The sequence below is a fragment of the Alternaria ventricosa genome (assembly GCF_023758065.1).
Source record: "Alternaria ventricosa strain BMP 2768 chromosome Unknown scaffold_1, whole genome shotgun sequence".
Lineage (NCBI taxonomy): Eukaryota > Fungi > Ascomycota > Dothideomycetes > Pleosporales > Pleosporaceae > Alternaria > Alternaria ventricosa.
In genome coordinates, this window is record NW_026055681.1 from 2,213,597 (window position 1) to 2,240,213 (window position 26,617).

General features: G+C 53.2%; 10 protein-coding genes and 1 non-coding gene across 11 annotated transcripts; 3 read left to right on the top strand and 8 right to left on the bottom strand.

The window, feature by feature from the left end:
* Window positions 1–298: 298 nt before the first annotated feature.
* Window positions 299–1,914, top strand: J4E93_000769 (uncharacterized protein; the record flags this gene model as incomplete). The annotated part of the gene is made up of 2 exons (XM_049338728.1): window positions 299–303; window positions 456–1,914. 2 exons carry the CDS (start codon window positions 299–301, stop codon window positions 1,912–1,914), a joined length of 1,464 nt encoding a protein of 487 aa, XP_049204613.1.
* Window positions 1,915–5,076: 3,162 nt separating this feature from the next.
* On the bottom strand, window positions 5,077–5,731 carry J4E93_000770 (uncharacterized protein; the record flags this gene model as incomplete). The annotated part of the gene is made up of 3 exons (XM_049338729.1): window positions 5,077–5,392; window positions 5,448–5,580; window positions 5,641–5,731. The coding sequence occupies 3 exons, from the start codon at window positions 5,729–5,731 to the stop codon at window positions 5,077–5,079; spliced, it is 540 nt and encodes a 179-aa protein (XP_049204614.1).
* A 3,403-nt stretch (window positions 5,732–9,134) lies between these two features.
* Window positions 9,135–10,553, bottom strand: J4E93_000771 (uncharacterized protein; the record flags this gene model as incomplete). Its single annotated transcript, XM_049338730.1, has 3 exons — window positions 9,135–10,032; window positions 10,081–10,393; window positions 10,475–10,553. 3 exons carry the CDS (start codon window positions 10,551–10,553, stop codon window positions 9,135–9,137), a joined length of 1,290 nt encoding a protein of 429 aa, XP_049204615.1.
* Window positions 10,554–11,267: 714 nt separating this feature from the next.
* Window positions 11,268–11,940, bottom strand: J4E93_000772 (uncharacterized protein; the record flags this gene model as incomplete). The annotated part of the gene is made up of 2 exons (XM_049338731.1): window positions 11,268–11,308; window positions 11,361–11,940. 2 exons carry the CDS (start codon window positions 11,938–11,940, stop codon window positions 11,268–11,270), a joined length of 621 nt encoding a protein of 206 aa, XP_049204616.1.
* A 476-nt stretch (window positions 11,941–12,416) lies between these two features.
* Window positions 12,417–15,604, bottom strand: J4E93_000773 (uncharacterized protein; the record flags this gene model as incomplete). The annotated part of the gene is made up of 3 exons (XM_049338732.1): window positions 12,417–13,936; window positions 14,401–15,042; window positions 15,532–15,604. 3 exons carry the CDS (start codon window positions 15,602–15,604, stop codon window positions 12,417–12,419), a joined length of 2,235 nt encoding a protein of 744 aa, XP_049204617.1.
* Window positions 15,605–16,450: 846 nt separating this feature from the next.
* J4E93_000774 (uncharacterized protein) lies at window positions 16,451–17,379 on the top strand (the record flags this gene model as incomplete). Its single annotated transcript, XM_049338733.1, has 2 exons — window positions 16,451–16,776; window positions 16,827–17,379. 2 exons carry the CDS (start codon window positions 16,451–16,453, stop codon window positions 17,377–17,379), a joined length of 879 nt encoding a protein of 292 aa, XP_049204618.1.
* Window positions 17,380–18,620: 1,241 nt separating this feature from the next.
* Window positions 18,621–19,403, bottom strand: J4E93_000775 (uncharacterized protein; the record flags this gene model as incomplete). Its single annotated transcript, XM_049338734.1, has 1 exon — window positions 18,621–19,403. The coding sequence occupies one exon, from the start codon at window positions 19,401–19,403 to the stop codon at window positions 18,621–18,623; it is 783 nt and encodes a 260-aa protein (XP_049204619.1).
* A 328-nt stretch (window positions 19,404–19,731) lies between these two features.
* On the bottom strand, window positions 19,732–20,622 carry J4E93_000776 (uncharacterized protein; the record flags this gene model as incomplete). Its single annotated transcript, XM_049338735.1, has 1 exon — window positions 19,732–20,622. The coding sequence occupies one exon, from the start codon at window positions 20,620–20,622 to the stop codon at window positions 19,732–19,734; it is 891 nt and encodes a 296-aa protein (XP_049204620.1).
* Window positions 20,623–20,910: 288 nt separating this feature from the next.
* On the top strand, window positions 20,911–20,997 carry J4E93_000777. The gene has a single exon. It is a non-coding gene; the product is annotated as a tRNA-Phe (tRNA).
* Window positions 20,998–22,157: 1,160 nt separating this feature from the next.
* Window positions 22,158–24,357, bottom strand: J4E93_000778 (uncharacterized protein; the record flags this gene model as incomplete). The annotated part of the gene is made up of 4 exons (XM_049338736.1): window positions 22,158–22,893; window positions 22,943–23,461; window positions 23,507–23,737; window positions 23,786–24,357. 4 exons carry the CDS (start codon window positions 24,355–24,357, stop codon window positions 22,158–22,160), a joined length of 2,058 nt encoding a protein of 685 aa, XP_049204621.1.
* A 562-nt stretch (window positions 24,358–24,919) lies between these two features.
* Window positions 24,920–26,426, bottom strand: J4E93_000779 (uncharacterized protein; the record flags this gene model as incomplete). The annotated part of the gene is made up of 2 exons (XM_049338737.1): window positions 24,920–25,990; window positions 26,037–26,426. 2 exons carry the CDS (start codon window positions 26,424–26,426, stop codon window positions 24,920–24,922), a joined length of 1,461 nt encoding a protein of 486 aa, XP_049204622.1.
* Window positions 26,427–26,617: the final 191 nt, after the last annotated feature.

Genomic DNA, 26,617 nt, shown 5'->3' on the forward strand with positions numbered 1-26,617 from the left:
CTGCTTCCGGAACCTTGTTCCTTCACATCTGCCTCATGACACCCTCCAGGCGCGCCAATCCGGGCACTCACCGGTAGTGCCCACGCACCTTCACTGCCATGAGCGGCCTCGTGAATGCCCCACGCGCTCGCTGCAGCCGCACACTATTTTATAGCCGTGTAGCGTGGACAGCATATGATTCCACACTCTATCGCTTATCCTGTATTACACGCGTAGTTTTGGCGCCATGGTGCTGAGACTCTTTGTGCCGCCTGGTATGTCTCGCCGAAGACGCTGTGGAGAAGTAGTTGCTAACTAGATGGTGTAGGCGAAGGGCAACACCGCCTTACTCCCAAACGGCCTGATCCCATCGGTGCGAATGCAACACCCCAGTACGCCGTCATCTCCTCGACCGTCCTTGCCGCCGCGTATACGTCCTTCGCCTCGAGATATGCACAAAGTGTGACTCCTACAAGGCCGATATCGAGGCCAGCGGTGTTCATACGGGCTTCGGCAAGGCTGGGGGTTTGGGCGGGCGTGGCAGGTGCGGCGCTGAACTGGTATTACTACTCTTCGTTTGCGGATGTCTTGGTGTCAACGAATGTACCGCAAGTCAAGCCCTGGAAGCTGTATGAGCGGACGAAGAAGTATACCGTTGACGATGGTGCTTTGGCAGGCGCGGCATTGGGGCTGGCTGTCTCGGTGCCTTCGCTGTTTATGCGCCGGCCTGCTATACCCAAGTGGACGCGCTGCTTAGGCATGACGAATATCGGCGCTTGCGCAGGTGTTCTGGGAGCGCATGCATACTTTCAGTACAGCGGAGAGAGGCAGGAGGCATACAAGCAGTTTGGTCGACATGTCAAGCGACGGTCTTTCGAGTTCTGGAGCATCTTCTGGGATCCGGAGCTCATGGCGAGCCTCGACCCCATCATGCAGCAATACGTCTCACACAACAGCCTCTGGTACACACGGTGGCTGTCAGAGGAGGCGTTTGAGCGAGCAGAACAGGACGTGCAACTCGAAAACAGCAGCAGTGAGCCCATGGCAGTTTCTGCAACACTTGTCGAGCAACAGCCGCCGTTCTACACTACACCCGTCGACTATGCCGAAGACCTGCGACGCATCGATATTGAAAGCACGCTGGCTACTATGGAAACCATGGAAGCGGACAAGAGGGAACTACTCCAGGAGGCCGAATACCTGCTTTACATAAACGCACAGCAAAAATACGACCACTGCCACATGGAGTCTACAGACGAGGACGACCGTCAAAACCTCCTCCGACAAATCCAGCTCGTCGACATAGCACACGTCAGTCTTCGCAACGCAGCCCACGACATCGACGTCAAGCTCACGCAATGGCGCATGTGCCTCCAACACAAAGCCATCTGGGAAGCAGGCCAAACCACAGCGACAGGGACGGATAGGCTTGCCGACTGGGTACCCGAGCCGCAATCCATATCACCCACGACCGAAGTCATAGTCCCCGCCACGCACAAACCGACATACTCAATAGGCGAATTAGAACGAATACATTGGCAGACATCTGCCGAGGTCAAGACATTTGAGGATGGTTGGAAAGATGATAGACACCCGAGGGATAAGAGGGAGAGGTGGAAGAAGGATGCCGAGGATGGGAGGAATCTATTGAGAGCGGCGGATGCTGTGTTGTTGAGGTTGCAGAAGGCGAGGGAGAGGGTTGAGGAAAGTGGCCGGGTCGTAGAAGCGGGGGTCGATAGCGCGATGGCGATGGAAGAGAAAGAACTAGAGGAGGAACGTGGGGCGAGAGATGGTATTGTTCCGGCAACAACGGCTGAGGTCGCGGAGTTACAAGAAGGTCCCTTGCTTACTAGGAAACAGGTTGAGAAGTCGAGCGCGCATGGAGTACAAGGGACGAAAGCGTCTACTGGGGCTTTGGATAAGGATAAGTCGTGAGAGTGGACTTGCTGAGGGTAGAGTTGAGACTATTCATTGTCCAAGTCATGGTTGAGAAGGTACCGAAGAAATCGTCCCAGAAGCGAGGACTCAACACGATCAACGCTCACATATGGGCTTGCTGTTTGTCAATGTACAGTATTGTTTTGCCCTTTTATTAAGGATCGGACGGACGCTGGGTGTCTCGTCAGGCGGATGTCTATGTATGTGGTGTAAGTCACTACCATTACTCATTCGTCCACCTCATCATGTTATTTGTCTGCCTCGAGGTCACTCTTACGTCTTCAGCATCCCTGAAGATCATTCTTCTCTTTTTCTACTGTGTCTTGCTCTGTGTCCTTGTCCACGTCCACTTCCATTTCCACAACTACACTGCTTACCTCCCTCTCGAACGTCGTGTCGCCGGATTTCCTAGAGTCAACATCCGTTCTCGCGATCTTGGCCGCGCTCGCGCAAGTGTCCACGTCGCTGCTCGGCTCGCCGGAGGGTCACGCTTCCGCTCCATATATCGCCACTGCAGTCGCCAAGCGGATGGCATGAGGAGGGTGGTTCCAGGGGCGACTACCTGGGTATATTCCTGGGCAGGATGGCGATAGTTGACATGACCTAGTTTTGGAGACGAAGATACTGGTACAAAAGACATCTGCATCGCGCGTTATGCTTTTACTTGGGCATCCTCATATCCACGAAAGCAATGCACGACTTCAGCCTCGTCTTCGGCCCTTCACCTTAGCCACTGGGAATTTACAGTACCGCAAAAGTCTACATATTAGTACCGGCTCTAACCACGTTTGAACCTAGTGCTAGCGTAAGCTGCACTGTCCATCTTGTCTCCAGCCCTATCCACGCCTGCTATTGCGTGTCGATCGAGATACCAGCCTTGATTGCACCGGCGATTTGGTTCGGAACTTTTGATTCACATCGCAATTTGACATTCCCCCATCACCCATCATCACGATGACCGGCAGTTACCTCGACTACCGTGAGATCAGCGCAATCTGTCAGCTTGAAACATGGACAGCTCAGCTCGAACCTTCCATGGACGTACTCATGTTTCTCCTGTCAAACATCTCTAGCTAGACCCGCGTACCTGCGCTGCATCATGAGAGCAGGAATACGGAACCAGCTAGCTGTGTGAAGCTAGCATGCGGATTAACTGCGGCTTTACAACTCAAGGGAGAACCACTGTTAATACCAAACCGCGCGGACTAGACCTCGGGTTATTACTCATGCGACGTGTGCGTGCACTGCCTGTGGCCCTGAGTTGGAATCGTCTTGGCTGCGGTTTGCGGTTGATATATATATGCTTGCGTCCCGTTGCGCAAGGCTGGCTATCTTCGGGATAACACACTACACGTTCGTTAAAGCAACAAACATGAAACTCTTCGCCCCCATCATCCTCGCTCTCGCCGCCGCATCCGAAGCCGCGTTTTGTAACGGCGGATGGGGTTTACCGGGTGGTTCTACATGCCCCGGTGCCTACGTAAGTCCAGTTCTAATCCAATCCAATCCCCTCCTAATCCTCTCCTTTCCCCTTCCCAAAGAAACACGTCCTTCGAAACAGTTGCTAACTATCTGCCAGCCAAACTCCTTCTGCGTAAGTCACCAACAGCACTGCAAGCGAAACCAGTTTCGGCCTCTAACATGACATGCGTGCAGTGTCAGAGCCCTGGAGCGCCGAGCAGGAACTTTCCTACGTTTAGGAATTGCGTTTACCCTGGCAGTGGGGGGAGGCCGAGTTTGAATGGGTGTGGTGCTGGTGGTGTAAGTACTCTGATCTTGGATGTTTTGGGGAGAAAGAGGCTAATTTTTGGGTGGGTAGACTATCAGCTGCGTAAGTTGTGGATCGAGGGTCGAGAGTAATGGTGTGCTAATAGTTGTATTGCGGTTGATTTCATCGCTCGACGTGACCGATCATCGTCAATTTGTTCTCGCGATTTACCATCCCGGATTTGCTGCTCGAGCAGACACACAATTAGACATCAGACTTCACCTATTCAATAGATTGCGCCGTGTTACTTCTTTGCAATATACATACCTTCCGGTTCTGAGCTGGGTGGACTCCTGTGTGAGAGTGTTTTGTAGGCCGATGTGCTGACCACAGTCAACGTCTTCTTCAAAATCACGTCGAGAGGAGACCATGTCCCTGTCGATGATCATACCGTCTGGTATCTCCATAGCTGGCTCCGCATTCAGCGCGTATAGAAGCCTCGGTTCAGGCCCTCTATTTCTCTTCCTTATACCATTACCTTCCTGTCTATTTTACCAAAACCATCACAAGAGATGCACATGTCCTCTCTGTTCTTTCCAAAAACTCACTCGAATTGCGCATGCCATCTTTTCCAAGTTCCAAACACTACATCGATGGATGGCTCCGAAAGTATCGACATCGGTTCCATGACTATGTCTTTCTCCCGATCTTCTGTCATACCGACTAGCTTGACGTTCAGTGGGTATAAAACCACTCATTCCGGCTCCTTACTTCTCTTTCCTACACTCTTGACTCCATGTTTTCAAAACTAAAAGTAATCTCAACGATACTGTATGTCTCCTCTGTTCTTTCAAAACAACAGACATCAAAACACATGTCGTCTTTTCCAAAATCTGAGCCCAGGTCCGATGTCAAAATCGAAAATTACCGAAATGGAACACATGGTTGTGTGTGCGTCCAAAAGACCATGGCAAGCAACGGATGCAACAAAATCTGCCTTCTCTTTTCGTATCAGGTCTTTGCTGTTGACTTTACCGCCTTTCCTCTCATCGACTAGCTTGATCTTTGGTGGGTATAAAACATTCTTATCGGTCCTCTTCCCTATACTTACAAATTTAATACCCTCGAAACCAAAAAGTGAGACAGAGGTCAACATGACTGTGTAGTTCTCGAAAGCCACTGTAAAGTCTGCCATGTCGTCTCTCGCCGTATCCTCGCTTTATACGACTGGAGCCCGAAAAAAGTCATTATTTCTGTTAATGTCCGGGCATTCTCCAAAAGAAAAATGCTATATCGTTATGTGTGAAACCGCATTTATCGTCTCATAACAACCCCATTACATTTACACTACTTCTAAACCACAAACGCGACCCAATACCCGATTACCCTCGTATCAATTCTATCATACACATCACACCCACTCCATCTCCCAGTCTTTCCACACACTCCACCTACTTCGCACAAATCTGTCCCTTAGCCGCAGCAAGGTTCTTCTGATTCTGCATCGTACCATCCATAACCTCCTGCACCAACATAGCAATGACCGGCGCATCCGCACCCGTCCCCTTCAGGCTCTGCACCTGGCCAATCTCCTTGGTCTGGGCTCCAGCAACAATAGCCAGGCCATCAGCAGCAGGCGACTTGATCTGCGCGGCGAGCTTCTGGTTGTTGGCGCGGATGTCGACGCCCCGCTTTTGGATGGATAGCACGGATTGCTGGGTCGTGTTGAAGCCCGCGGTGCCGGCTTGGAGCTTTAGGGCGTAGACGCTGGGGGAATGTTAGTTGTGGGTGTGGGGAGATGGGGAGAGGGGGAAAGACGGACCCTTTGAGTTCGGCGGCTTGGATGTCGAGGTTGGCCTGTATGCCCTTTGCGAGCTTGGATTGGATGTCGGCGCAGTTGCCGCCAGCTCCTTGGCCAGCTTGAGGAGCTTGGCCAGCCTGAGGAGCCTGAGGAGCTTGAGGAGCCTGGGGAGCTTGACCAGCCTGGGGAGCTTGACCAGCCTGGGGAGCTTGACGCGCTTGAACGACCTGAGAAGGGCAAGGTGCCTGGGGTGCCGGTGCAGCAAGAGCGGCACCGAGGAGGCAGAGGATGGCGAAGGTCTTCATGTTGAGGTATGTATATAGCGAAAGAAGCAATCTAAAATATTAGAATAAAGATAGATGATATTCAAAGAATGTATGAAAACTAAAGCCAAGCTCACACCAGGTGAGTAGCGATCGAGTAGTAGGCGAAGTATGTGAGAGATGATTTGGAATGAATACTTCCATCCTTCGACATCCCATCCCTCTCTTATACCTCCATCTCACCTCTCCCGTCCCTCTCCAACACCACCCGCCCGACGCGTCGGCACGTCAGCAAACTCGGACCGACACAACTCTCATCACCTCGCCACGCAACGCTCTCACAACATGTACCTCAGCACCACCACCCTTCAACCTTATTACCTACCTTTTACCTACCCGCCGGAAACGGACCTTCTTCACATCTCTTCATCGCTACATCACAAAGGAGAACAATTAATGCGGAGTTGCCAACTCTTTCCTTCGATTCGCGCGGTGGATAAAAATTGGAGACGGCCGTGAGACGGGAAACGGGGGAGTCAGCGTCGCAGATCTGGAGTGGAAACAAATCGGGCCGTGGTGGGCCGGCGGATGGGGTGCACGAGGCTTGTGAAAGCTTGTCAGATGGCTGAGCGAAACGTTCGAGAAGGTGTTCGAGACGTGTTCGTGATGGGTTGACGTGTGCGGGATAGAGTTGGGGATGGTGAGGTGGAGTTTGAGGATGCGGGTGGGCGGCAGGAACGGGGCTAAGCTGCGTTGGGTTGGCGCGGGGTTTTGGGTGCGCTTACTTCGAGGCTGCTGCGTCTTCTTCTGCATCGCTACAACACCTAAGTGCTTTTCAAAATTATCGAAACGCAGATGAAGATATCGCATGGTACTGCTCTTGGAATCCTCGGTCAACGCTACCATTCCCACGCGCATATTCTCTTTCCTCAAAATCATCATTGAACAGCCCATGGCGCTGCTGAGCTAGATCAGCCTCAGAGCTCAACTATCTACCTCAAACTAAAAAGACAAGACGCGAGTTTCATGTTCTGCTCTCTGTTATCCGATTCTCGCTGTATACTTGCGCACGGCATGCACTCTTACCATCTCCATGACGCTACTGCCGCGAGATCACTATAAAGCCGTCCTTCCATACTCCCCTCTACTTTTTTCTTACACCACATCTTCATGTTTGTTTCCAAAATGAGGAACCAAAAACACTATACCGGACTCTCGATGTGGAGATTTCTTCTTCTTCTTCTTTCTTAAAAAGTCAATCGATGACCTCATGAGAAGTCGCGTCCGACCTATTTTGCATACCGAAACTGGGCTGAGTACTATCGATGAGAGCGCCCGCGGACTCTGAAAATTGTAGAGCAACCAAAAGATAACGCGAGTACCTCCTATGAAGACTGTGTCTCTTTATCCAAAATTACTATCTTTTCCGAACATGAGAAGGCTCGCCTGATGACATTGCACATTAAAACCATGAGACTAAGTTCGGATGAGCGCGCTCGCGTACTCTGAGAAGCGCATGGAAACCAGAAAGCCACTCGGAGTACGAAGATGGCGCCTTCTTCTCCTTTCTCCAAAACTCGAAAGATTCCTGAGTATGAGAAGGCTCACCCGATCGACATTGCACACCAAAACGGAGAAATTACTGTCTGATGAGTGCGTTCGAAACTTTCGAAACGTGTAGAGAAACATGAAAACGTCTCTGCCCTGCACTATAGCGACTTCTTTTTCTTTCTTCAAAACACGAAAACCCAGTCAGTATGAGAAGGCTCTTGCAACCGACATTGCACACCAAAAATGCATTGGAAGAGGCCATGAGTGCGCCTGTGGACTTTGAAACGTGTTGACTACGTCTACATGTGGTCTCTTCCTCTTTCCTTCCTTCCAGGGTTAATCTCACTAAATCTATATTCATCATCTCCATGTCCGTCCAGCAGCCCAATCAACCAAAAGGCATACCCAGCCATGTTATGTGCAAAGCAACGACAGTTTGAGCTCATGTCTCAAAGACTCCAGGCGACTCTGGAATATCAAAATTCTATTCATGACGAAGCATGTGCCGTTTTCTCCTCTTTGCTTCAACTACAGGAAATAGCCTGGCATGGAGAGTGTTGCCACTATTGTGGGTGGATATATAAACCTCCTCTTCCTCTCTTCTTCTTCTTGGTATCTTCTCTACACTTGAGTATTTAGAATATCAAAACACCAAGAGGATCGCGCGATGACTGCGCCGTCTCTTCCAAAACAATCTCCAGTCACCACCCATGTGTCTGCCTCTCTTCCTCCTTCTGCCTCTTGGTACCTTCTTGGCATTTAAGCGTTTAAAATACCAAAAGGGAGGCGGTGGCGCACGATGGCTGCGCCGTCTTTTCAAAAAATTGCAACTGCAGCCGCTATGAGCAAGCGTCTGCCTCTCTTCCTTCCTCCACCCTTCAACGTCCTCGCCATACTTGAGTATTTAAAATGCCAGTTATCCCATAACATGGCTGCGCCGTCTTCTCCAAAAAACTACAAGACTTCTGCCTATGAGCCTGCCTTTCTTCCTCTTTTTCAACCGAACATCAAAACATCCATGTTACCTCCGCATGAAGAGAACTTCCTTCTCTGGGTATAAATTAAATACTCCTGAAATTAGAACATGAGGAGCATCTTCTCCACTGAGATGCAAGCTGCAAGAACAAAAAGACCAATTTGATCGAGTACATGTGTCTGTGGTCAGCACATACCTCAAAATACCAAAAGGAAGCCGCTCTGTTCGCATGTCCGATCCCAAAACCGAGCACTAATGTTTTGATGTCGTTGGCTGCGGCCGTCTCCGTCTCTTGCTTTTCAAAATACATCACCAACAACGCTCATGGTCCGAGAAGCAGTAGCGACACGGAGAGTATGAAGCTTTCTTTCAAGTCCAGTGCTACCATGTGCTTGTTCAAACCACCGGGATCACGAAGTTCGTGATCAAAACCTTTCGAGTTTGTCGCGATGACTGCCGGTGTGATGAGAAGTCTTCACACAAACTCAGATGTTGAGTATGTATGAGAACAAGCGCGCAAGCTGGATGTGATACGCAGTGATGATGATGATCATCACCACCTACTACTAGTGACGAAACAGCAACTGTATCAGCGTACCTCCCAATAAAATCATGTCATACACCAACCACATATCGTCATCGGAACGGCAGTGCAATTATACTTTTTATTATCAAGCGCATACTAAGCTACGAGAGACGCCATCCATCCATCCCAATTCCGAAGGAATAAGAAAAACTACAAGACCCTCCTCAAGCCTACCAGGAGGTCGCAGAGGGGATATCGTCGTGATGCTAATGTTACAGGTTTCCATTTTCCGCCTATCCGTACGCAGATCGTAAGGTCGTGAAGTGATGCGTATGGCAGTCATATCGAGGGAAGATATGATCGAACGCTACTTGTCGGTTATCATGAGGCGCTTACAACTCCTGCTTAGCAGAGCTGGCGCTAGCGGCGGCAGCATCGTATCCGCTCTGAGCAGACTTGGAGGCAACCGAAGAGGCGCTGGAGGCGGAGGAAGAGGCAGCCCCATTAGCGCTGGCAGCGGACTTGGAGATGGAGGAAGAGGACGAGGAAGCAGCCTTGGCAGCAGCGCCGCTGAGAGAGCTGGCGCTGGAAGCGGCGCGGACGGAAGCAGAGCTGGCGCTGGATCCAGCAGCGTCGGTAGCGGAGGTAACGCTGGCCTGAGCGAGACCGATCTGCTGCTTGATCAAGTCGGTGTAGTAGGCAAAGCCACCGGTGGCAGCAGCGTACTGTTGGCCGACGTTGGAAGTAGCGGCACCGTAAGCGGAAGCACCAGAGGCAGAGATAGATCCGGCAGAAGCAGAGGCGCTGTCGCCGTAGAGACGGGCGCGGTGCTTGCGGGCGAGAGCGAGAAGCTCGTTGCGCTTGGAGCCCTGGGGAACCTTGATACCGTTGCTGTCAGCCCACTCCTTGATCTGGCTGTCAGACCAGGAGTCGAGAAGGGCGTCGCTGAGGCTTTGCTGGGCGTTGGCAGCAGCGGAAGAGACGGAAGCGTAGGCGCTCTGGGACTGCTGGCTGGCAAGACGAGACTGGCGGCGGAGAGCAGCGATCATCGAGTCGCGGGTGTTGGGCTGGGGAACGTTGTAGCCGCGCTCATCGAACCAAGATTTGAGGTCAGAGTCAGACCAGGAAGCGTAGAGCCAGTCACCGGGGTAGTTGGCAGTCTCCTTGGCCTTCTCGGCGACAGACTGGTAGTTGTTACGGACGGCAGCGAGGAGAGAGTCACGCTGGCGGGGCTGGGGGACGGGAATGCCGTGCTTATCGGCGAAGGCCTTGAGCTGAGAGTCGGACCAACTGTAGGCTGTTAGTAATTGTGCTGAGGGCAGGTTCCTGGCTACTCACGAGTCGAAGATCCAGTCCTTGACACTACCATAGGCCTGGTTCGCGGAGTCCTCGGTCTCGGTCCAGTACACCTTGACCTGCTCAGCGAGGCTCTTGGCGTCCTTCTCGGTGCCCTTCTTCGCCTGCTGGCCCTTGAGGGTCAGGTAGTTCTGAAGGGTCTGCGCATCCCAGCTGGTGTAGGGAGTGACAACCTTGTCGTTCCAGTTGGCCTTGACAGTCGACTGGAGGTTCTTGCGGTCAGAGGGGCTGGGGTGAGGAACGCCGTGGTCGCTGAGCCAGCGCTCAAGCTCGGTCTCGTGCCACTTGTCGTAGACTGCTTCCTGGCGTCAGTATACTGCTGCATGACGCTGTGGATAAATCAAAACAAACGGGAGGGGTTATGTACTATACGCACCGGCGCTTCCAAACCAGCTGTTGGCCGTTGCCGTGGCAGCAAGGGACACCACGAAGGTGGATGTAAGGGAGAACCTCATGATGTGTGGCTGCCGATGTGAGGATGTGCTTGATATGGATTAATGAAGCAAAGACGAGGGTTTGAAGGGTAGGCAAACTCGACAGAGGTGTGAGGGCTAGAGGGTAGTGGTGGGCAGCGAGTTTATGAGGGGAGGGAACAGACAATGGCGGGTAGATTGTGTGCGTGCGAGTGACGTAGTGCTGCACGTATGGAGCTTGGGCAAACAAGATCCCCAACGCGCCTGCCTCGCAGAGCAGCCAATGAGGAGCTATGGCCACATGCAACCGCGTCTTTTGGCTGTGCGCAATTGTGAGATCGCCTTTCAGGAGCACGGTCTAGGCCCTGCATATGCTTGACGTTTTCGCAGTAAGAGAGCTCCATGGCCTGTCACTCTTGTTTAGAAAGGCAGAGAGCATCATCGTGGCACAAGTCATGCGAAATAGCGCCCCTCTGCCGGGCGTTGTGTCGCGATGGCATTTCAAAAAAATCCCATCACGTCGACAAATGCGGGGGCGATCCACACGCTAGCCCCCTACGTCATCCCCAAACATGCACAAAACTTGTGAAACCAAGTCTACTTTCAGCGCCCCGACGATGGATAGATAACACAAGACGCAATATCTCTGATAGCTTATATTTGATAGATGTTGTACATTTCAGGAGACTTCCGCGAGTCAATTCCAGCTAATTGTACACCATGCTTATGTTGTCCGAATATTCACCCGCCCCTTGCTTATCCTCGTACGCCTTCGGAGCCGCTTCGTCCACCTTCACCTGTAAATGTGTTAGCAACCTGCATAATGCCCTTCGTCAAGCTATGACATACCTTTCCAGAAGCCGCCGGGGACTTTGTCCTTCTCTGCCTCTTCGTTGCTGACCTTCTCATGCGCCTGTTCCGCCCTGTTATCCATGTCCTTGTTGTGTTGCTTGACGTCCTCGCTCTGCTCTTCAGAAGCCGGGGGGTTTTCGTTGAGTATTTTGGGTTTCGCACCTTTGACTTCGTTGGGCGAGGGCTTGTTGTCTTGGCCCTGCTTGACGGCTGGCTCTTTGTTGTCCGTCATCTGGCGGGCCGATGTCGAGAACTCGCGCTTGCCGGAAGAGCTCTTAGGAGCCGGTGACTCGGATGTAGGCTTGGGAGAGTCATTCTGGCTGGCGTTGCTGTCCTTGTTCGGCGACGACGAAGATTTGCCCTGGGCGACCTTGGGAGGTGCGGGGCCGGGGTGCTCGAGGTTCTCGCTGGGGTTGGCGCCCTGCTTCTCGGGCTTCTCTCCAGCTGGGTTGCCCTTACCAGAGCCGTAATCTGATGTCGCGAAACGAACTTGGACGCGGGCACGGGGAGCCGCCGAGAGGGCTGCGGGCCGTAGTGCTGCCGAGCGCAGCATTGACATGGGTCGTAGGAAGCTCATGATGTGAATTGGTGAGATGCAATTGAAACCGACAAAGATTCCTGTGTTGTGAGGTGTGTAGTTCAAAGTTGAGGTTGCCCGCCAAACGTAGGGTCTAGAGCTGCAATAAGTCCAAGCTCGTTGTTGACGTCATGGTTTCCTCAAGTGCTAAGCTTCCAGCCGCAACGCACGTCACAGGAGGCTCGCATAACCACATCTGCAGTGCCGCAGCGACGATCAGCTAGCCTCTCAAACACCAGCCATTCACACGATGTTGCACTTCAGCCGCTGTTTAGTGTAGATAAGACCTTGTTTGGGGGACTTTGAAGCCTGTTATGGTGACGGAGAGGCGCATTGCATCTCAAGCGTCTCTTCTGCAGTAGCCGAACACATGCCAATGGCCTGCGATAACGCGGAGCGAGCAGCGAGCCATCACTAATGGTACGACAGTCGCAGGTATATGCACAAAAGACTCGTAGTTCCAAGAATGAGCTATCTTACCACTCACAATAAACAACAACACGAACCTTCCTCTCTAGCCCCGGATATTGACAATCCGTGATATCATCAACATCGTCCTTCTCATCAGCCTTTTTACACCCGACCGTCTTACCTTGACCCATGCTAGGACAATGGAGCACACCCGGATTGGACCCATCACTCAGGTATTCGCAGTCCTCTTCGCCAAATAGTGGCATAGTGAAAGTGCCGTGCGGCCACGGCGGGTTTGACAGTGCTGAGGCATCGGACCATTGCCGCGAGACATCGTTGAGGATGGGTACGCTGCAGCCATCGGCCTGGGTGTTAGGTTTGATCTCGAAGAAGGTCCAGTTGTTGTAGTCTTCGCCATTGCTTTTTGTGTTCCGAAAGCTCACCGATAATGCCTTTGTCGGAGGCTCGGTTTGAGGTGGTGGTGGAGATTGCGATGTAGAAGATGGCTTGGGCGCTGCTGATGGTGATTTTGTCGTACTAGGCTGTGCCGGTGTCCACGTAAGAAACGGAGTATCCGTCGCCAAAGAAGACTTTGAAGTTGGTGATGATGTGGCTATCGACGAGGGCGGTGGGCTTGAGCTTTCGCCGGTTGAGTCGCTCAATGACGGCCTGACCGTTGTCTGGAGGGTGGACGGAGTAGGCGCAGTCGAAGCTGGTGATGCGATGGATGATACCGGTGATACCGACAAGCTGTTGCTAGGTCGAGCACAAGTGTCGCCATCTTGACGTTTCATCAAAGCCTCGTACTCTTTCCACTCTGCTTCGTCCGCATCCGTCACCTCTCTTCCTCTGAGCAAGCGCAGGTCTTTACCACTGGATGCGACGGACCGTTTCTTTGCCTGCACAACCTGATCTGGGAATGGCTGCCATGTGTCTCTATAACGGTAGGTGGGAGCATCCTCAAACCAAAGCTCTATCGCCGCAACTTGCTGCTGATTGCAACCGCCTTCTGCTGATACGAGAGCGGCTGTCATGGGGTCATATTGAATGTAGATCTTGCCTTTCGGGGTCGTCTGATCCCGATTATTTTCCTCAGCCGGAAAGTAGGGTATAATTACTGCGTCATTCCGTCCAAGGATGTTGTTTAACAGATTTTTGATCTTGTCCACTTCGTATGGATAGTTAATGTCGTCGCTGGCCGGGTTGATAGCGAAATCTCTATACGGCGTAATGATGAACGCACGTACTTTGTTCTCTGCAATGTTTTCGAAGCCTTCGCCGGGCACAGTGAAAACTGTAAGACCGTGGGGAAACTCCGGACTACCATTTCGGAGAACATCCAATACCTCACTTTGGAAAAGCTGTGGCTGTTCCATGGAAGGTTTTTCCCAGATGTGGGTAAGAAACATGCGTTTGCGGGAGATGACCACGACGGATGTGCAACCCCATAGGTTGACCAGGTGCCAATCGTCCGCTGTATCTTCCAGTGGGAACGTCAGCCCAGTCGTTCCTCGGCCCTGTTCAAGAGAGCCGTAAGGGTTAAGGCTATCCTCAATCTGATCAAGGAGCCATGCCCCAACATCGCCTGAAAGCGTTAGTCGACGTCAGTGGAAGCTGAGTATTACATATGGGCGATGCATGTCAGTAGCTTCCAATAGCTTTAAAAGGATACAACCAGCTATGAGACAAGTCACATACCGTTGTGTTCAGGCCCATACGGGCTCGAAAGACTTCGCTTCGAGACATGACTAGTAGGGTGGCCGGTTTCCACTGGTGCAAGCCCTTCCGCGCTCAACTGAGGGTTGCGGAAGTGCGATACAGCAATGGTCGTGGTTGAGGAGATAGCAATGCTTTCAAAAGCTGTGGGAAATTCGGTCGGTGCAGGTACGCTAGTCGCCAATCTTCGCACCTTTCCATTACAGTTGTCGCATTCGGGGGCACATCTCTGTCTAGTAGCCGTTGTTGTAGACGTAACCGTGGATGAAGAAGTGGAACCAGTAACATCGCATTTGGTGATGGGTGCACCGCATACTGTGGTGCAGACATCACCTTGCGCCCGCTTGTTTGGCCCTCCTTTGGTCGTAGTTGCAGTCGCTGTACACGCAATGTCGCAGTTGCTAACGGTCGTTAGAGTGCATGTAGAGGAGGAAGTCTGCGTAGGTTCTTCAGTCTCTGACACTGAGTCAGAGGGCTCAAAGGCTTCGTCTGGAACCATTTCGTTGAGAGCATCGAGCAACGGCTTGAGGTCATCTTGTAAGCCCTTGACAGTATCCACTGCGGCTGTCGTTCCGCCGATAACTGCATCCTTCACCTTGTTGGTAGTGTTGATGACACAGTTGACGAGCGAGAATGCTGTCTTGAACAACCCGCCGAGTAAATCGCGCTCACTGAGAACATCGTGCAATTCATGATTTCGTTCGCTTCTTCGGCGTTTTCCAGACCCACATGGCTCAACTCCGTCTGTTGGCTTTGGTAGCTTGGCCAAGAAGCCAACTGCGTCGGGTATGATATTGTCCAGCTCGTCGGTCACCTCGGTGACATGAGCGACAGGATCTTCTATCCAGTTTTGGAGAATAGGAAAAACACCCAAGATGGCTATGGATAGATCCGACGCACTCGACTGGACTTCGGTTCCAGTGGGTACCAAGGTAGTTACTGGCAAAGGAGGAATGGTGATTCCGGGAGGAAGTACTGGGCTATTTGATGTTTCGAGTATTGTTGAGGCAGTGTTGGACGCTGAACTGACTACAGTAGGCTGTACGGTTGAATAGAGGCTTGTATCACCACTGGTTGTAACTCCCGTAGAGGAACTTGATATAGTCGTTATATTGCTAGCACTAGATACCGCTGGTGGAAACGTGGCAGTACTCGACGTGACTGGAGATGGAGTGTAAGACGAAGTGATAGACGAGACTAAAGGGGGGCCGGAAGGTTGGGGAGAAGTAGTAAGTCCTCCAGTTGAGGCCTTCGACGAAGATGCAATTGTGCTGGTATACACGACGGTATCGTTCGTCTGCGTCGCCAAAGAGAGACTAGTGAACGAAAGGCTCGAGGAAGCCGTCGTATGTGGTCCATTGAGTGGAGTGGAAGGTTTGACGATAGGGGTGCTTGTGCTGTTGGCCGGCACCGGGAATGGGGCCTCACTCTGGAAGATCACGCTGCTGCTTCCGGTACCCGTACTGATTTGTGCCTCGATGAATGCCGAATGGGAGAAAAGTAAAGCAAATGCATTACCGCGGTGTAGGAGTTTCATGACGACGTAGTGATGCAGGAAGAAAGGAACGATGGGGAGAGTACTTTGAAAGCTCCTAGAATCATGATCTTTGTACAGCTTTATGTGTCATCTGGATGGTCAGCGTGCTTGCGCTTTCATCTACCTACAGTCCAATTTAGATAATCTTGCATACCATCCATGTAGTAGTTTTTTACATGTCCGAAGCGCTTGCAAAGGATTGTCGTTGATGTTCTAAAATCGGGACTCAGGACCTGTATTCCGCCTTGCGTTTCGCTGTCCATTTCTGCGCCGCGAAGCAGCGGTATTGCGCAGGTGCGATGTTGTCAGATCGGTCAGCGAATCCAAGCAAGGAAATACACGGATGTTTGGTCTCCGAAGAGGTTTTGGCCCGTGGCGTAGCGTCATACTCTACCTGGACCAGACGCTGATGGCCATGGGGGCTGATTTGACGATGCAATTCAACATGTTTGTGACTTGTCTGACGTTGCTGTACCAATGCCAGGTGTACTTCAAATGCGAATCCACTAGATGAAGTGGTCGAGTTAGGAGAGGGAGATATCGATGTTGAACAGAAGGAAGCGATTCGAAGGTGACGAGGATGAGTGCGACTGCTACTTACAGGCCGCACGGACGACCACGAGTCCGGCGCTAGCCCCATGGCGACCCCAGATGGCCATCCATCATGTTTGGGTAGTATCTGAAACAGTACGCCGCATACGCCGCATGAAGTCGGCAATCCTTCGGGGGGCCAGTCAGATGTATTTATATCGCGATCGCGACTGAGCAATCGAAACCGTCGCTTGATCTCACCACCCCGCTTCGTTCCTCACCTGGGCACACTGTGCACCACCACCTGATTTCACCATGCCGCCGCATGCCGCACGTGCTATTACCAAGAACTCGGAAAACGACCCATACTACCCAGTATTTCTGCAGTCGTGCGAGGATAATGACGCGGCCATTGCCTTACAACTGGCACCGGATCGCGAGCTTGGGATGTTGACATATGGTCTCAACCGAGCTGTTGAACGCGGACATCTCGCCTTAGCCAGCCAGCTGCTTGAAGTAGGTGCCAAATGGGATACGCGCACAGTGCATCTTGCATCCAGATCCCACGAAACAGTGAAATGGTTGATAGAGTCTGGTTACGACGTCAACACCAGCGTAGCCCGCGGTGCTACTCTCCTCCTGTAAGTCTGCAAGGCAACTGCAACCACATTAACTAGCTTATTGGAATTAGATTCGTTGTTCAAGAGAACGACGAACCGAGCATTCGACTGCTCCTCAAACTAGGAGCGAACCCCAACCTCGGGCCACCGAAGAAGATAACAGCGCCAGCGATGAATATGCGTCCCATATCCAACTGTGGCCACACACTCAATAGCGCAGCCGCAAACTGTAGCTCAGAGATATTCGCTCTTTTGCTCGCTCATGGTGCTGTGCTATCCAACTCTACACCGCTCCACCGTGCAGCGGGTAGTACAAGCGACAACAGAATTCCAATGCTTGAGTACCTTGTCGCAGAGCTAAGCCTCGACATCCACAGTATGGACAGTGGACCACCTATTCCAGACGAATGTTGCGGACGCGAAGGCACACCACTACACTGTGCTCTCCGCCGGAAGCGATACGAGACAGCTAAATGGCTACTGGAGCATGGTGCCAACCCCGACAAAGGCGACTCGTTCGGGACGCCAGCAAGAGCATTGATGAGGCGCCTCCCTGATGACAACGAGCTTGTGGTTCTGCTTCGGGAGCATCGAAAGAACACTAAGTCCATCGCGCACTTCTGAGGAACAGGTTGGACTGCGGGAGCCAGATATATGTATCGTTGAGTCGATGAAGTTGTACCAAGTAAACTTACTAGTACCCTGCTACGCACATTTGACACGTTTCCTACCCTCCCCATCTTTATCATTCTCATCATCACAATCTTCAAACTTCCTCTTCACCCCTCTCAAAACCAAACTTCTCACCTCAGGCGCCGCACCCCCATCCCCACCCACCATCATCCCCCTGCCCCAAGCCCGCTCAAACCTCCAACCCTCTTCAAATGTAATTGTACCCTCCCCTTCATTCCCCCTCCCACTCGGCCACCCTTCCTTCTCCCACCTCTCACTCGGCACCTCACACTCCTCCCTCAATTTCCCCACCACCCTCTCCCACCTCGCAACCGTAGCCGCATAAACCGCCGTACCCCTAGTTTGCATATCCCCAACAACCTCCCTATACTTCGCCTTATCAGCAACTAACTGCCTCACCCATCCCTTATCCGCCTCCACGGCGCCGTAAAACGCACAACTGGAAGTATAGGGACGGAGAAGGGGGCATGTGGGACCGCAACGGCCGCGCGTGGAGAGGGGAGTGCAGGTGAGGCAGTAGGCGCCGAGGGTGCGGTAGAGGTTGTGCATGTGTGTGCGGGTTATGAGGGAGTGTTTTATGATAGAGAGGGAGTGGTGGAGAGCGGAAATGCGGTGCAGCATTTGGGGGGTTGCACGGGGTTGGCGCTTAGGCTTAGGTAGAGGGAAGGAAGGGAGCATGTCGAGCCATGATGCTTGGGCTCCTGTTGGTAGGGCGACTAGGGCGCGTGGCATAGCTGTGTCTATGGGTGGTGAGCTATTTCCGCTCTGTCTGAAGAGGAGGAGCTTGATGGGTATCAACTGTATATCAATATGGAAATCTGGGTATTACAGGTTGTATCTGGCGATGGTTCAATGTAGTGTGAAGGTTTGGGTTAGAGGAACAACACATTGTGTTGATGCTACAATGGCTCACTTCGAGAAGGTCATGGTCTCACCCAGCTGTTGCGGTGGTGATGAAGAAACTTGAGGTGAAGATGTACAGTGTAGCAAACGATTGCGTTGTGAAATTGCGTTTGAATTCGGGCACGTGTTGATAAACAGCGTGGAACTGATTTCAGGGTGATGTGTCCCGCTCGGCCCAAGATGATGTTTGCTATTGCCAGATGATTAAGCTTTCGTATCCATCTTCTTCCACATCTCCTTCATTCACGTCACTCATTCTCCTCCAATATCTACAACAATGCGGTAGGAATCTTCTTCTCCCCCAATATCTGATCAAAAGTCGTCGGAACATGGCGTTGCTGTTGCTCCACTTCTTGGTTTCCCATATTTTCCTCCCGCTCCTCCCTGGCCGCTCGATGGTTTTGCTGTTCCTGGGCAGGTAGCTGCGGTTGAGGCGATTTAACGAGCTCTGGACCGGCCACAGGGCTGAGCGGAACATCTTCGAAATCAGGTGAATTAGAGAGCTTGCTGAGGCTAAACGAGAGCTCACTCGGTGTTTCGTCGAAGCTAAAGCGGCGTAACATAGGTGGCGTGCTCCCAATGATTCGGATAGCTGGAACGTTGGAAGAAGTCTTCGCGCGGACGTGGGTGCTCTGCATCGTGCTGTCGTGTCTCTCAGTCTCGATCCTTCTCTGTTTCGTGCTGTTCCGCTTCACAGCAGCTTTGCGACTCAGCCTCACGAGATTACTGCGAGGACCGAGTACAAAGTCATGGTTCTCAACGCTGTCGAGTGGCTCGTCGTTCATGATGGCTTTCGTAGTTCTTTCGATGCTAAAGCCTTCATATGTTCCCTCTAGCCGTGCAGGCGCACTTTGGTGCTTTGCAGCTTCCGTATGTGAAGACCCTTTCTGTTGGCTGCCCAAACTTGACGGTAGACGGGTGATGCGCTGCTCATACCCATTATCGTTCACGAACCGATCGTACCGCACTTCAATATCGCCGTGATTCTTCCACCTCAGGAAGTCCTCAAACGGCATCACGCTCTTCTGAATCGGTGTCACTCTCGATGCCATGTCGATACGATATAAGTGTTCATCGACAGCAGTGACGGGAATATATCGGATTGCCCCGTACGGTCGCCTTACTCTTCAAGCCCACGCTTTGTTTGCGTACGAGAAACATCGTGAAGATATGGTGTTTTCCAGAACTTTGCGCAACGTCGCGAACAGTGTGTCACTTCCGACGTTCGTCATGCATGTTCGAGAGCCGTGTAGAGAGGCGACGCGAGGTGTGCAGCGTCCATGTTCGATGTCCGATGAGGTCCAAGGTGAGAGCAAACGAGATGGCGCTCAACGGTCCGAGAGTCGATTGACCATGAATCACATGCCATGTTATGATTCTTCAAGCATCGGCTTCCTCATCCTTCCTCCGCCTAACCTCCGCTTCCACCCCCTCAACACTCATAGGCACCTTCCCTCCCTCCCACCTCTCCTTCTCACTCCTCACCCACCCTTCCAAGCTCAACAACCCCACGCACAGGAAACCCAGTACCTCTCTTTCCGTATCAAACACCTCCCACCACTCACACTCGGGCATCTTGATCCCCGTCTCCCTCGCCGCAAGATAAATTCCCGCCGTCGCCAACTCATGCGGCTGGTGCGTCAGGTAAAGGCACTGTGGACTCAAGAGCGCGGTATTGAGATGCGCCATTGCGCGTTTGGCGAGTTCGGAGGCGCGTGGGTGGCTGAAGATGTCGAGGGCTTGCATGTATGTAATACATAGTGTGTAGGGCAGTTGGACGTGCGTGTTGAAACCCAGGGTACGTAGTATGCGTTGTTCGGTTGTAAACAGCGTTGCGCGACGGCGCTCGTATGTCCCCTCGCTGACGTAGTATCCCTTTGCGTCTTCGCCCGTTTTCTGCAGCTGTTCAAGATCGAAGTACGTCGCCGGCAGCGAATCGAGATACGCGTATACATTCACAAGACTGCGCGCAGACTTTGGGTATGCGGAGAGCTTCGTGGTGAGGTACAGCGACGCGGCTGAGACTTGTTCTGCGCCGAATTCAGCGAGACTGCCGCCTTCGGGGCCGAGCCAGAAGCGCATGAAGATTACGATGGCTTGCGCGATTACTTCTTGTGGAAGGCGCAGCAGGATGCCGGCGGCTTGGGTGAGGCGCGCGCCGGCGAAGCGGATGGAGTCTTCGAGTGTGGGTGGGATGCCATCGAGTTGGGAGCCGGAAGTTTCGAGCTGGGCGACGGTCGCCAATGGGTTCGCGAGGGGCGAAGGTTGCATCTTGCAAGAGTTGGAGCGGTGTGGGGACGAGCGCGACGGCGTTGTGGTAGTGTGGGAGCTCTTGCGCGGAAAGAAGTTGGGGGTGATGCTGTAGAGCTGGTGGACTTGCGATGGGTGAGCCTCGGTACACTAACCGTCATCTTTCTTAGTCAACGACCTCAACTCCACACACGGCAGAGACATATTGCAAAGGTTCCATTTCGCGATCTTGGCCGATTGGAGCTCTTGAAGAAGCATTGTTGCTCGCGATATAATTGTTGCAGTGTGCCAAACTTGCATCAAGAAACCGTCTCCTTAGCTCAATTGGGAGAGCGCCAGACTGAAGTCATCAGTCACTAAATCTGGAGGTATCGTGTTCGATCCACGAAGGGGACATCACCGTGCTCGAGCTTGCTCGAGATCTTTCGAACTATTCTTTTTGCCAATGTTTTGCTCTTCCAACGCGCTTCACCGCTCAGTAGACGATCAGGGTACAGGGTTGAAGGGGGGCTGGGAGAATAGGTCCGTTACCCCTCTCTGCTCACTGCCTCATTTTTTTTGTACATATCAAGCGAGAGGACAAGCGAATGTGGGAGCCATTGCGCTGGTGCCACGTACGACGCATACGCCTCACGATGACGAGGTGGATCTGAGGATCTCCTTTGGCTTACTTGCTCGGGGAGGTGGTTACGATTAGGATGGGGAGTTGAGGGGCGATGGCGTAGGCACTCCAATCGACGAAGAAGATGAAGACTTGCTATGTTTCCTGACCTGCACGTTCGACCCTGGTGTAGGCTGCAGAACTTCTCAGTCACTTCTTAGTGTGAGGCGTAGATTTAGGTAGCCTCATGGTTGTCTTGGCTTCGCACACATAGTTGGGCTGATATTCAAACACGATGTCTAAATTATCAAACATGTTTGGGAAGTATTTGATAGAAGTGTTTCAACTCACTGCGTTGCAGTGGGCCTATTAACACTCAACAATACAGCATTTGGAATTAGACTGGTGTAAACACTGTCCAATGGTCTGTAGCAATAGGATGACGTGATAGCAATATCATTACTGTACTCTACGACAAAACACTTTTTGACCTTTTCCAAACTCCCGCTAAACTACATCACATTACATCACCAATAGCAAGAGAATCTCAAACACTTTTGAAGTTGAACAGAAAGAGTACAGTAGCATTAACTCAATAAAATAACTGATTAAACGAGGGCGTAAAGGGTGGGTATCTTGCCGGCTAAATGCTATCCAAAAACCGCTAATCAACACGACTAATACACACAAAAGAAAAAGAACCTTCCGCGGTTTTTCGCCCGCGAAAGATAAAAGGAGGGAGAAGGGTAACTCTAAACATTCCCAAAGCTCAAAATGACCAACCCAATAACCGAGAGAGAAAATGAACAATCCGATGTATAAATCCCAAAAACGCAAAGCCCAGAAATGATGCTGAGTGAAGAAGAGGAAGCGTGACGACTAGAAGGAGATGTAAAACCCAGATCGAAAGCAAAAAAACGCCGGTCGTTATGTGTGCAATAGAATGCGATATGATCTAGTCGATACCAATCATGGTACCATCGCACCTCCAGTCATCCACCTCGACATCCCGGGCAGCTGTGTTGGTAGCTTCGGGGTCGATTTGGACGTGAGTGAGCCAGGTGCCCACACGGTTCTGGCCGACCTTGCGGCCATCGCGAGAGAGACCGGCCATGGTGGAGGAGGTGACGACAGGTGTGGATGCGGGTCGAACGCGAGGGGCGGCAACGGGGGCAGGCGCGGGCGCAGCACGGCGTGTGCTGCTGCTGCTGGTAAAGAAGGCGCCACGTGGGGTTGACGTGCGTGGAGTGGATGTGCGGGCTGCGGTGCGCGCAACGGATGCGGGCATGGAGCGGATGGCGTACGAGTCGTTCATGTGGTGGCCACCTGCATTGCCGACGCCGTACATTTGCACTTCGGGCTCGGTGCGGCGGATGGAAGAGACGGTGGGCGTGGGGTTGAGGTGCAGAGAGTCGCGGAGGTGAGCGGACAGGCGGCGAGATTCGGGTCGAGGGAGGTCGCGTTCGCTGCGGTTGCGTGGGGTGCGGATGCTGGATCGGCGGGCGAGGGGTGGCGAGGGCTCGTCGGGGATTTCAATGACTTCAACGTCGGCGTAGCGGGCTTGTTGCGGGTAGGGGACGCGCATGTCGTTGAGCTGGTCGCCGTCGGGGATGTGTTGGTAGTTGAACCAGGGGCAGTTGCAGGTCTTCCATGGGGCGGCGCAGACCATGCAAAATTGTGCTGTGCAGCGGCTGGGATGTTGTTAGATAGTGTTGTATGTGAGTGATGTAATGAACGTACCAGGTCATGTGATTGCAACCTTCCTTCAGCTCGACTACAGCCTTGCAGCTGTAGCATCTTTGCCAGCCCTTCTCCTTGGCCATCTCTACCAGGCGGTTGGTCTCCTCGTCCTTGGGACATTCGCGCTTCGTGTGGAACTTGCTGTTGCAGAGTACGCAGACCTTGGTGTTGCACGTGCTGCAGCGTGCGTACTTGCGTCCGTATGTCGGGTCCATCTTGATCTTGGAAGGCTTGATCCACTGGCCACACCCTTTCGTGGGGCAGTATAGGCGGTTGGCAGTCGTGTACTCTTGGAACTTCCGGTTCCATTGGACCTTGAACTTGTCATCGAAGAGGCGGTCGGCATACTTCAATGGGATGTGCTCTGAGGTGCAGCATCGTGGTGGCATGTGAGCAGGGTCCTTTACGGAAAGGGTGAATTGGCGCTTGAGGCACGAGTAGCACATGCGATGACCACATGCGAGCTTGACGGTCTTGGTGATGGGTAGGTCATCGTTCATGCACACGAGACAGTCGACCCTATTGAGGTTAGCTTTGTAAGGGTAACGTGACGGGGATACTAACGTTTTCTCTTCAGCCTTGCGCGAAGGCGTTCGCGAAACTGGAGGCGCCGCCTTGGAGAAGAAGCTTGACAAGATGCCCCCGGTGCTCCGACGGGCAGCATCCTTGACCGACTGCGTCCTGGTGAGTGGCGTTGGGGGAGGCGACTTGACAGTGTTGCTGCGTCGTACTGTCGGCCTGGGCTCTCGTTCTCTGGCCGAAGTATGTGCTTTTGGCTCGCGTGTAGATGAATTCCTGGCCCTCATTAGCTGAGCTACGTGTACAAGTGGAGACGGGACTAACCTGGTCAATGGCGGAACTTCGACCCTGCGGACTGACGCAGATCCAGAACCTGAATGCGGAGTGTAGGCAGTCCTGCTAGAAGAGCCGCCTTCCTCGCTTCGCTTGCGCCCAGATGCTCGTCGCACAGGGACTTCCTCAACGTGACCCATGGACTTGGGGCGGCCAAAGACGAAGTCGTCGTGGTCATCAGGTATCACAGCTCTCTTTGGCTTCCGCGTGCTGTCCCGTCGCACCTCCTTCTCACGGCTGCTCCGTGGCTTTTCCTTGGCCGGTGTGCGTTTGCTGTCTGATACCACGCGATCGCGGTCGCGCCTCTTCTCAGCCTCGTTGCGTGAGTAGTAGGACTCTCTGCGCGCCCGGATGTCCTCAATGTCGACCTCGGCCTGTCTCCTTGCCTCCTCTGCCCGTCGGCGCTCTCTCCTTTCGCGTGTGGAAGCTGTGGGTTCGTTGTCGTGGTCGCGGGATTTGTGGCGGCGCCGGTGCCTCCGCTCTCGCTCGTCGAGATATTCGCCGTCGTCACGGTGTCGTGTGGCCCGGTCATCGCGTCCTCTCGCCATGCCCAGCCAGGGCATGCGGGCGGTATTTTATCTGCCTTCTGCCAGCCGCGCAGGTCACAGGCTCATTCACGCTCTCGCAAAACTTCAGGACGCTGTGCAGGCGACGCACAAAAGCGAACGGGTGTGTGGAGAGTTGCGGTGGGCGTGACGAGCGAACAGCAAGCACCTGCAGGCAGCCCAAGCCGGATCAGACCAAAGTCGGCCAGTCGCACGGGGCAAGCCGCCAGCGGTGTGCGCGCACTGGGTGCCTGTTGATCGAAAGCGTCGGCAGGGCTTTCGCTAAGACTTTTAGTCGGCCCAGGGGCATTCGTCAGGCGTCGATGCCAGCTGTCTCACTCGCGCAGATGATGTCGTTTTTCCGCAGCAAACCTGCCGTCGGAACCAGCGGGTGCACTGCTATCATGCAGCGTTGCGCTGCCGCAAAAGTATGTTCGTAGTGCACCAACTTTCTGGCGTCGCACTGCTTTTTGGGGCAACGTTCGGGCTGCGGTTGAGTCTTAGTGAGATGATCCCGCCACAGGGGTTCGAAGATTTATTGCAGAATCTAATCGCGGATATGCAACGGCGCCCAGCGTCCTCAGTCCTTCTCGAGTGTAATTTGGGTCGAAATTTCCCATCTGTGCCCGCCGCTCCCGTATCCGCCGCCCAAGCGGTTCCGCACCATGCTGCCAATGCGATCGCGCAGGCGCCCAATTTCTTCCAAATTCCGCACTCGTAGTTTGAGGTTCGCCTGGCAGAGGCCGTAGTGTACCTGCCAGAACTTTGCCTCTTCGACCGCCCTGATGGCTGGGTCCGTCTCGAGGTCGTACATAATGTCCGAAACGCCGGGCCCCGAGTAGGACATGAGCAGCATCTTCCCCAGCGTCCATCCCTGAATCCACCCCAGCGCTACCATGGAGAACGCTACTGAAAATGAAAGGGTCCGATCAAGCCACACATACATCTGGATGCTCAGCAATGGCAGCAGAAGAAGCAGTGTCGAGCACGATAATGTCAGAAAATGCGAAGGGTTGCTCAGCACAGAGGGTAGGTTAGCGATGGCGCTCAGCCTCATGACCTTGCCGATGCGCGCGTGGTTCTTCAGCAGGATTGCCGAGACGAGTGTCGAGACAATGCCACACAAGGCTGCAAGATCAATGCTGCCAGGCGATACTCGTTCATGCGTGTCTGCATGATGCGCCTCGTGTCCTCCACTGTTCTCGAGCGCGTGCGTCAAGCCATGCGATATGAGGTCCAGTCCCATGAACAGTAGCCCGACAGACATGCCTAGTCCTGCAATAACCTCCAGACGCTCAAAGCCAAACGGGTGTCGTATGCTTGATCGCTTCCATACCTCGAAGTTGGATCCAACGTCAACGGCAACACATAGAAATGCGCCGAGCGCATCGTAGAAGATCAGTCGCGACAACACCGTAAGAGCCAGAGATTCGTGCGCGCCCCACTGTACGAGACCAGCGACTACCAAGTGGCAGAAACACCATGCCAGCCTCAGCTTCTGATCCTTGGACATGGACGAGCGATACTCTTTGAAGGTCGGGATCGGGAGCGAGGCGGGGAGCTGGAGCGGGGCGCGCGGTGCGGGTTCTAGGAAGATCTGATGCGATACACTACTGTGCTTGTACTTGTGTCCTCGTCGTCGGCCGATATCCTGCGAAAGTTAGTATAAGCGCGTCGGGTTATATAGAAGAACGCACATTGGCCTTGATTTGAGGCCGACCAGGCTGATAGGCAATAGATTGGAAGTTGAAGGGATTGGGGTTCTCGGACCCGCTCATAGAGGGCGCGTCGAGATCCATGGTTCCACTGGCAGCACTCGCGGGTGTCTGTGGAAAGGTCGCGCTCGCGGGTGTATACAGAGTCGCCGGCGACGCCCGCTGCGAAACTGAGTCACTGGGTCCGAGAGTCGCATACTGCTTCGAGGGAAACGTAGCCGACATGGGCGACAGCAGCGCATTGTTGTTAGGCCCCATATCGCCCACAGCCAGATCGCCTCGGAATCCTAGTCCTACGGGCTGGGGCGCGTTCTCGTCAGGAGGCGGCGTTGGGGTCCGTGGTGGAGCTGGCAGCGGCATTTTCGCAGCCATGACGGTGGTAAATGAGTGACGGTAATGAGTGACGGTTAGCGACAGCGCAATCCAGGCTTAACGAGATAACCAGCGCAGTTGAACCCCGGACGGGAGGTGGAGGGGAAATTGAGGGAGGCCTTCTGTATGCGGCGGCCCATACTCGGTGAATCGACCAATCCGGCCCCGACTAGCCCGCATGCAAGGGAACG